Source organism: Petaurus breviceps, unplaced genomic scaffold (assembly GCF_028583685.1).
Source record: "Petaurus breviceps papuanus isolate PSGF00001 unplaced genomic scaffold, PetGlider_PUasm1.0 77, whole genome shotgun sequence".
In the NCBI taxonomy this organism is placed as follows: Eukaryota; Metazoa; Chordata; class Mammalia; order Diprotodontia; family Petauridae; genus Petaurus; species Petaurus breviceps.
This window is the reverse complement of record NW_027186492.1, coordinates 3,932,490-3,942,511: the sequence shown is the minus strand read 5'-3', so window position 1 is coordinate 3,942,511 and position 10,022 is coordinate 3,932,490. Positions and strand designations below refer to the sequence as shown.

Here is a 10,022-nt window from a genome sequence, read left to right as displayed (position 1 = left end):
TTTTTTTTTTTGACTGAGCTGTACAGTTCCCAATAAAGCTGAGAGCAAGGTAATTAGGAAATTAAAGAGTATACCCAGGGTGGCTAGGTGGCCCAGTGAATAGACCACTGGCCCTGGAGTCAGGAGGACCTGAGTTCAAATCAGGCCTCAGACACTTACCACTTACTAGCTGTGTGACCTTGGCCAAGTCACTTAATTGCCCTGCCTTCTCCCCTCCAAAAAGCAGAAAAAAAAAAGTATACCAACAGTCATTCAATAACCTTTTATTACGTGCCTATGCACTATATATTGGGGATAAAATAAAAGATAACAATAGTCTCTGCCCTTGAAGAGCTTACATCCTATTAAAGAAAGGGGGAGACATACACAGAAAAGTAAATTCAGAATATGTTTGTCACTATCAAATAACAAAAATGCAAAGAACTTTACAAAATTAATCCCAAAAATGGCCTTTTTCAGCCAATCAGTTATTGTGCAGGAAAAATAATGTAGAAGAAAAGGTAGGAGAAATAACAAAGGAGAAAAAAGAGGGTGTGGCAAGCCTGTACTTTTGTTACAGCCTATCGCCCAGGAAGCTTAAATGTTACCAAAGATGTATAACTGGCAGCAAAATTGGGGAGCAATCAGTAAGGGCTATGGCACAATTAGTTCTCTAAGATAGTTAAGCCATTGGTTTAAGAATATTTTGTCATAGTCTAGGAAAAAGACAAAAACAAAAACCCACTTGAAAGTGAAGATAAGAAATAACAAAATGCAAAAAAGTGAGCAGGGCAAAATTCGGCAGACTCCAGAACGGCTATTATTACCACATCAACAGTTCATAATTGAAACAGATCTCTCCATGATGCTTTTAAGATTACCTTCTCCATTCCCCCAAAAAGCATTTTGTAGGGCAATCAACATACACTATAACTTATAAAATGGATCAGTCTTCACAACTGACCACATCATAATTTTAAAAGATTTTGTTAATTTTTTTAAAGATGCCAACACCTTGAACTAGTATCTTCGTCCTGGATCAGAGTCATTCATTCAACAAATATTTACTGAACACCTACTATGTGCAAGGTACTGTAAGTACTGGGGAAATACATAATCAAATGTCAATATTTAACTTTCTCCAATGTAGTGTCATCCAAGACCTATTTCCTGGATTCCAAAGGCAGTTCACTATTGAAACTGTTACAAAGGGCTTTGCGGAGTTAAACGGTAATACTCTTTGAGCTGGTTGCCAAGTCTACTGTAACAGTGAACACAAAGCACACCCTAGAAGGGTAAAAAGGGGGTGGGGTAGATTTGGCCACAACTCCAAACTACCCCTAAAAGGACCTGAAGTTCAGGAAGTTACTGGCATCAACTCAATCCCTACTGTGTTTCCTATTAACTCTTTTTTCTTGGAAGGGATTAACTAATGACAACTGCCTGACAGCAACACCTTTTTTGGTGACCAAAGGAAGACCCTCAGTAGTTAGTGTAAAGTTGCTTCCTTACAAAGTATAAAAGGGAATATTTAATATATAAAATTTAAATAAGAATTTCATGGTCACTGAGGGAAAGATATCTTCTCCGTATACTCTAGTAAAACATTATGTCTTACTATAAAACAATAATAGTTCACATTTCTTTTAACACTTTAAGTCTTACAAACTGCTTCATATATGTTATTAGGAAGTAGGAAGGACAAATATTATTAGTGCCATATTACAGATGAGGAAATTCAGTTCAGACTTGGTCACGGCCATACAGCTAAAAGTGACTCAGATGGGAATCATACAATGGCCCTTTAACTTCAGATCTGCTTCTTTCCAAGAAGGAAACTGGGTCCTGAAAACCTTCCTGACTCACATATCTAATATGAATGAACTCTTTTTAAAAATAAACTTTTATTATCTTGTTTTTATATCACACATTTTCTATTGTTCTTCCCCCTCCACTCTCTCCCAGAGAACCATCAATTAAATAAAGAAGAAAAAATTCAGCAAAACTAACCAATATACCATAAGTCTTACATCTTATGTACAGTGAATGGACCTTAAAGTTTTTTTTATTGATATCTTTAAAAAAATACCTATATTTCTCATAATAGTCCATATCTTACAATAATGTCTGAAGAAAAGGAGAAAAAACCGATTCTACAAAACCGATATATTTTTAAAATCTGATATTATTTCAGCTACCTCACACCCATGGTCCCTTACTTCTGCAAAGGAACAGAAGGAATTATCTTCACATATCTCTTTTTTGGGGCCGATTATGGTCATTTTTGTTTCCTAGAATTCAGGTTTTGTTGTTCTTTCCATTTATACTGTTGGAATAATTGTGAACACTTTTCCTGGCTCTGCTTCCTTCACTTTGCATCAGCTCATATGTGCCTTTCCACGCTTCTCTGCATTAATCACACTCATCATTTCTTATAGTACATTTCATTGTATACATTTGTCTAACCTCCAAAGTGCAGGCATCTACTTTGTTTCCAGTTCTTAAGTAGCAAAAAAGCGGTTGCTACAAAAATCTTTTGGGAGATATAAAGAGTGAACCTCTTTTTCTCACAAATTTCTTTGGGATTCATGCCCACCCACCACCAGAACCCCTGGGTCAAAGTGCATGGATTTTCAGTCATTTTCTTTACAGCATACCCTTTTAAGCCCTTTGAAAAGTGAATGCACAGTGTTACTATTAGGGGGAGAGGCAGCTGCATAAAGTAGCAGGAGGCATCCTGCATAAAAATACAAAGAGGTTCAACAAAAGTAGGGCAGGGAAGTAGAAAACAAAAATAAAAACTGTTTTATCTCTACAATTATCCTGAATTAACATGAAAATTAAAAAAAAATAATTAATATCCAAGTCCCTTAAAAGAAGGCTTACTCCACCCCAACTCCTCTAGCACTGAAATTTTATCACTCATACAGCAATTATGCTATATGGCCTAACACTTACTCATTCTACAGATAAGAAAACCAAAGCTGAGATTAAGTGACTTGTTCATCAGAGCAAAAATTTGAACCTGATTCTTCCTAATTCCAAATCCAGAATTTCACTCATTACACCACACTTCCACTCCAAAATTTATACTGTGCCTCATTCCCAAGAACATTGCAAATGTGAAAATGGGCTGATGTGTTAATATGAACAAAATGAAGGTCCTAGATGGGAAAGGGGACAGTACTTGGAGCTAGGGTGTTTCTTCAATTATCCAAACACTTTTGTCAATGGAAAGCTTGTTGCTGGTGGAAAGGATAACAATCTCAACACCAGTATCCCCAATTGCTTCAGCTTTTCCACTACAAGCATGGTATAGTACTGGTAAAATTATCACTTCTCCATATAAAAACTTTACTAGCCTAAAAATAGATTTTTTTTGGGGTCTCTGCTTTCAAACTATTCTCCACTTTCACTAGAAAGTAGCAAAATAAGCCAGCATTCTTTATTATTCCATTTGCATTAACGATCTTTTTTTACACTGTTTTACATTTTTCAAATTCTTACTTTAAGAGTGTAATTCCTAGCCAGAACATTGCTACAAAGTTATGCCTGAATGGCAGATAGAAATCACACAATTTGTGACAGTAATTTAACATTCATTAACTTTTTTCTTAATTATATGTTTCACAAGCATGTTTAACTTAGAGAATGTTATTTCAATTAATTATCAAATTCCTGGTACGTACAAAGTACTGTCAGGATAAAGGGGAGCAAATCAATGAAAATATAAGAGGAAAATATTTCATAATAAATTCAAAATGGATACATGACCTGGGTACTAAAAAATCTACCATAAAAAATTAGGAGAAGCAGATCATGTACCTTTTACAACTATGGGTAGGTGATGAATTCTTAACCAAACAAAGGATAGAGGCAATTACAAAAGATAAAATAGGTCATATTGATTACATGAAATTGAAAAGCTTTTGCACAAACAAAATGAACACATCTAGGATAAGAAGGGAAGCAGCAGAAGGCAGGAAAAATCTTTGTATCAAATATCTGACGTGCATTCAGTATCCAAGATAGATAGAAAACCCACAGAAATATATAAGAACAAAAGCCAATACAAAAGTAGTCAAAGGAATAGTTCTCAAAAGAATTGCAAACTATTAACCAAAGGAAAGAATGCTTGAAATTACTAACAGCAAGAGAATGTGAATCAGAACAACTTTTATATTTTTGTCGGATACCCAGAAAACTGGCAAAGACAACAAATGGTAGCAATAGTCAATGTGGGAGTGGTTCTGGGAAGAAAGGCAAAACTACTGCCTTGTGGTCCTGGAGCTGTGGTCCAACCATTCTGGAAAGCAATTTGGAATGAGCAAAGAAAGTTACTAAAATGTTCATACCCTTTGACCCACAGATTCCATTACTAAGTACATATGCCAAGAGTGGGAATGACAAAAAGAAAGGCTGCCCACACACCAACATATTTATAGCTGTACTTTTAGTGGTAATAAAAAATTGGAAACAAACAAGAGGCCCATCATTCAAAAAGTAGTGCCTAAAAAGGGAATGGGTCAACCTTACTCTCATTGAATTTGGCTTAGGGAGGGAATGACATACACACTAAATAGGGTACCTCACCCTACAAGAGAGTAGGGGGGAAGGGGATAAGAAGGGGGATGATGGAAGGGAGGGCAGGCTGGGGGGGAGGGAAGTTGGAAGCACCCACTTTTGAAAAGGAACGGGATCAAAGTAGAGAATAGAGCAAGTGGGAGGTGGGATAGGAGGGAGGGAAATATAGTCAGTCTTATATCTACTACAGGGGCGGCCAGGTGGCTCATCGAGTTAAGAGCACAGGCTCTAGTGTTGGGATGACCTGGATCAAATCCGGGCTCAGATACTCAGCACCACACCCAGAAATAACTGGCCATGTAACCTTGAGCAAGTTACTTAACCCCGATTGCTTTAAAGAAAAAAAAATATATCTACTATGGTAATGTTTTACATTAGCTACACATGTACAACCTATACTGAATTGCTTATCTTCCCTGTAAGGGTGGGTGACAAGGGAAGAAGGGAATGAATCTGGAATTCAAAGTTTTAAAATCAAATGTTAAAAAAATATATATATATTATATATATACATTTATACACACACACACTATTTTTAATACTATTTTACATGTAATTGGGAAATAAGATCTACCACGCCCTGCTGGAAAAGTTGAAGGGGGTATGGGAGAAGATATGGGAAAGAGCAGATTGGAGGAGGGAATATACTGACTGTGGCACTGCTATTTTGGGGCGGTAGGTAGGGGAAAAACGGGGAGAAAATTTGTAAAATCTGGCAGAAATGAATGATGTAAATCGGAAGTTAATAAAGCATTTGAAAAATGAAAAAAAGAAAAAGTAGTGCCTAAACAAATTTTTACATGAATGTAATGGAACGTTACTATGCTGTAAGAAACAATAAATATGACGACTTACTTATATGAACTGATGGCAAGGAAATAAGAAGGGCTAGGGAAACAATACACCCAGTTGATTGTAACAATATAAATGAGACTGCAAAAGTACAAAGATCAAGTGTGGCCCCAAAGAAGAGGTACCTTCTCTTCAACTTAAAAGAATTGCCTAGACTAGCACTAAGAAATTAAGTGACTTGCCTATGGTCACATAGCCAGGGTAGGTCAGGCAACAGTTAAATATCTTGTCTTTCTGGTCAACTTTAGCCACTAAGCAACACTGTATTGGCTTTAGACATCAATGTTCTGTAGTTCTATTAGAATGATTAATACTGAAATACTCCCAGAATTATTTTACCTAATGCCAATGGTTCAAATTATGCGCAACAGTTAAACTGGCCATCTGAACAAATCCCAAACATACTGGAATTATGAAAAATAAATTTTAGAATATGGTTTCTAATTCCAATGTAAAGTTTTCACAGAGATCATCTCAAATTTGTGCTCTCCAACTACCTTAAAATATCAGATAGGTAAGGGGAATCTCTTGATTTGCACAGAACTGACAGAAGAAGGATATTATACACATGTATAACTAAAAAAGGGAGTGGGCAGTAAGGTAGCAGAAAAGGGTAGGATGAGAGACAGTTGATGTGCCACAATGGTAACCTCTCTAAACAAGCCAAAAACCATAAGCAGATGATTTTCCATTTACAATGTCATCACTGTGTATATTATTTCTCTGGTTCTCTTTCCTTCAAATAAGTCCCTATAAGTCTTCCCAGGTTTCTCTGTATTCAATAATCCATTATTTCTTACAGAACAGTAGTATTACCCATTCCCCACAGAGTCCTGCTATAAATATTTATATTGTGATTTTCTATCATTAACCTCCTTGATATCTATGCCTAGCAGTGCAATCTCTAGCTCAAAGCATATTAACATTTTAGTTATTTTCTTTGATTAATTCCAAATTGCTTTCCAGAATGGCTAGACCAATTCATGATTCCACCAACAGTACAAGTTTCCCTGTCTTTTCAGAATACTTCCAGAGGTGGCTAGGTGGCACAGTGAATAGAGCACTGGCCCTGGAGTCAGGAGGACCTGAGTTCAAATCAGGCCTCAGATACTTAACACTTACTAGTCATGTGATGTTGGGCAAGTCACTTTACCCCAATTGCCCTGCCTTCCCCCCTCCAAAAATCGAAAAAAGAACACCTCCAACATTGTCTATTCCCAAATCGAATAACCTTTGCTAATTTGCTGGCTGTGGAGTGAAACCTCAGAGTTGTTTTGCTTTGTATTTCTCTTATTAATGATTTGGAGTACCGTATTCTTTCCTATGGTTGTTAGGGATATGAGATTTTTAATCATTGATTGTTCTTTAGTTTCATATACTTCAATAAGGATATTTTTATTAGCTGCCTATTTTATTAGCACACCCTCATGAGAGAGTACTGTACAGTCCTTAGCAGAAATGTAAACCATCTTGTACTGCTCTCTCATAATTTCCTATCTGCCAGTCTCATTTTGACAACCAGGTAAGTTGTTTGAAAGGAGCCACTATCTTCATCTGTTGAAGCCCAGACTCCCACAAAATTCTCTGACAGACAGGAAAGAAAGCTTTTTCTAAGAGGATTTAGACATCTTTGTACACAATAGGTGATTGGGGGGAAATCTAAGGGAGAAACTAGGAATCATAAGATCCAGAAAATTGTAATAGGTATCAGTTACTAGGACAGATTGTTTAACCTCTCCCCATAATCAGACCAGCCTGGGCAGTTCTGAGCTTACTTTACTTCTCTTCAATTTCTGGATTCCTTTCACATTTCCTCATATTGTGAATGTTTTTCAGGGGGTGGGGTGGGGTGGGGTAGGGTGGGGTGAGGAGTATGTTTGAAGATCTAATTTCCTGGTGTCTACAGACAATAGGGCATGATGACAGGAACTGTTTGTGAATGTGGCCAGAAGTCAGTCACTAAATGTAACAAAGTATTTGATGCACTCAAGAACTCCATATGTCTCTATCCCTAAAGTTAGAACCAGTCATAAAAAGAATGTGGGGTTAAGAATCCAAATGAGTACTATAAATCAAAAGTATTTAACTATGAAATCTTTCCTGCTCAAGATCCAAGAACTGTCCGGTTCTGAGTTAGTAAGCTTCACCTCACAGAAAGTATTTAGATAGAGGCTGGATGACTAACAGGAATGTGGTGTGAGGGAAGATTCCTGCCACAGGTGGAAATAGATTATTTAACTTCGGGGCAGCTAGGTGGCGCCAGCCTTGGAGCCAGGAGGACCTGGGTTCCAACGAGGCCTCAGACACTTAACACAAAAAATAGCCATGTGACCTTGGGCAAGTCACTTAACCCCAACTGCCCTCCAAAAAAGCAAAAGCAAAAAAAAAGATTATTTAACCTCTAAGGCCCTTCTACCTCTAAGAGTCCATAAAGCTGTGCAACAAAGTCCTAGTCAAGATATGCAAGACAGTATTTTACTTACCCCAAGAGGATCATCAGACATTTATAAAACTAGCAATTCCATATCCTCTATGCTTTACATACAGGTCATTAAAGTTCAGGAGTTTGTCTCTGATGTCAAGACAAATACCAGGGGCAGATGTCACTAAAGGGTCAATGCTTGTATCTATACATTGGTTTTATTTAGAAAACTCAATCCAGCATTCATACAAAATTCTTAGGAGGTAGCCTGGTGTTGGAGAATAGGCACTGAACCTAGAATCAGGAGGTTTGAATTCCATTTTACTAGCTAGCCAGGCTGTGTAGTCATGGATGAATAGCAAACTTTCTAAGGCCAAGTTTCTTTATGTGTAAAGTGTGGATAAAACCTGTAGTAATGCTTCACAGAGTTATGACAAGGCTTAAATGAGATAATCTATGTAAAGGGCATCCAATATGGAAGAACAAAAAGGCACTGTAGTTGGTAGTGAAAGAGTCCCAGATTCAAGTTTCACCTGAAGATTAGGAAAGCTGTGTGACCAAGGGTCAGGAGACTGAATCACTAAATCTTAGTTTCTCCATCTGGAAAATGAGAATATCTGAAGTAATCACCTCCCAGAGTCGCTGTAAAGATCAAATGAGGGAACAGTAATGGTGGACATTTACATAGTTGTTCAAAGTTTTCAAAGTACTTTACATGTATTATTTCATTTTACCCACACAAAACCCTTTCGAGACTGGTAAAACCTGTATTACCACCCACATTTTATAGGTGAAGAAACACTCAGAAAGGAGATATTAGCGGTTCATAGGCACACAGCTTTGTGTGGTAGAGGTAGGATTAGAACCCAGCTCTTTCTGAGCAATCCAACAACTTCCTCTCTTAAACGATCTCTAAGCTCTAACTCCAAGTCCCAAAGATAGGGTACTTCGAAAATCTTAAAGTAGTGTAGAAATGTTAGCTACCATTATTATTCCTGACTTACTAAAAAGCCCTCAATTGCCCCTAAGTCCAGGCTAAGGAGACAGACATATCAGGCCAGATCCTAGTACAAATTCTCACTGAGTTTTCTAGAACACGTCTAATTTCGAAAGGCCATTGTACAAGGCACACCATCGCTGTAGATGTCAATATATCTGGAATTCGGGCAGCAAGCAACACGGTGCTAATAAGTCTGGATAACTCACTGTTACACTCCACGAATTCCTTTTTACAGAGGGGGTCTTTGCGGTGGGATGGTGGGTTACTTGGATCCATCACAGTGGCCAGGTTTCTGGTCTACAGCTTGGATTCCCTAGCTCTAATCGCTGGTTTGTGGACACCCACCCTAGGTTTGGCAACGATTTCTGATTTCCACCAGCTGGCGGTGGTGGAGGTCACTGCTCAGGCACGTCACAGGAGCCGGTTGTCTCCTCTAAGATCCAGCTCGCCTGGCACAGCCCGGCGCACTGCTCGCTTTAAAGAGGGGCCGGAGAACGGCAGGACTACGACTAAACAAACAGGAACCGTCATTTCGGGAGTTATACCTGGTCCTCTCCTGGGGGCTGGGAGGGACACGAGACGAGCTTACCAAGCGGAGGAGCGCCCGCATTTCCAGGTCCGGACGCGGGTCCCCTGGCCCGAGCCCTCCCTGTCCTGGGGCCCGAACACGCCCGTGAAGTGGACGGCGGCGACGTGTCGCGAGATGCTGGGCTGACCAAGAGGTGGACGAGGTTCCCCGACCACCGAGGTGGGGCGCCACGGCTTGGGGCGGGAGATCCCTACAGGGCCTACGGAAGCCTGGCCTCGGGGAGGACGCAAGCGTCTCCGGGGTTCCGAGAAGGAGCACGGCTGCCCTGCCCACACTCGCTGCCCTGCCCGGCCCGGCCCGTCCCCATCCGCAGCCCCGACTCACAGCCAGTCTCTTTTTTTATCTCCTCTAGCTCTTCGTCCCGCAGTAACGTGGAGGCCCGAGAACCCATCGCCGAGACGGACGAGCTCTTTCCGAGGCGGAGGCGGTGGCAGCGGCAGCAGCAGGGAAGGGGGTAGGGAGAGGGAAGGAAGGGATAGGGGTCAGGAAGGGAAAGGCAGAGACTCTCGGCCGACCTGAGGGAGGACTGTGGGCGGGCACGAGGAGGAGGGCGGCCCGAGCGAGTCAGCCAATCGAAAGCGGCTCGTGAGCCCCGC

The 10,022-nt window shown here is 40.0% G+C and overlaps 1 protein-coding gene across 2 annotated transcripts in view; it reads right to left on the bottom strand.

Moving 5' to 3' along the window:
* The window catches only part of CHP1 (calcineurin like EF-hand protein 1), a 45,580-nt gene extending 35,577 nt beyond the window's left edge, over positions 1 to 10,003 (bottom strand). For both annotated transcript variants that reach the window (XM_069105768.1, XM_069105769.1), the window contains exon 1: positions 9,751 to 10,003. In XM_069105768.1, coding sequence (XP_068961869.1) covers positions 9,751 to 9,817 — 67 coding nt within the window. In that variant the 5' untranslated portion in view covers positions 9,818 to 10,003. The remainder of the gene's footprint in view (positions 1 to 9,750) is intronic.
* Between the last annotated feature and the right edge of the window lie 19 nt (positions 10,004 to 10,022).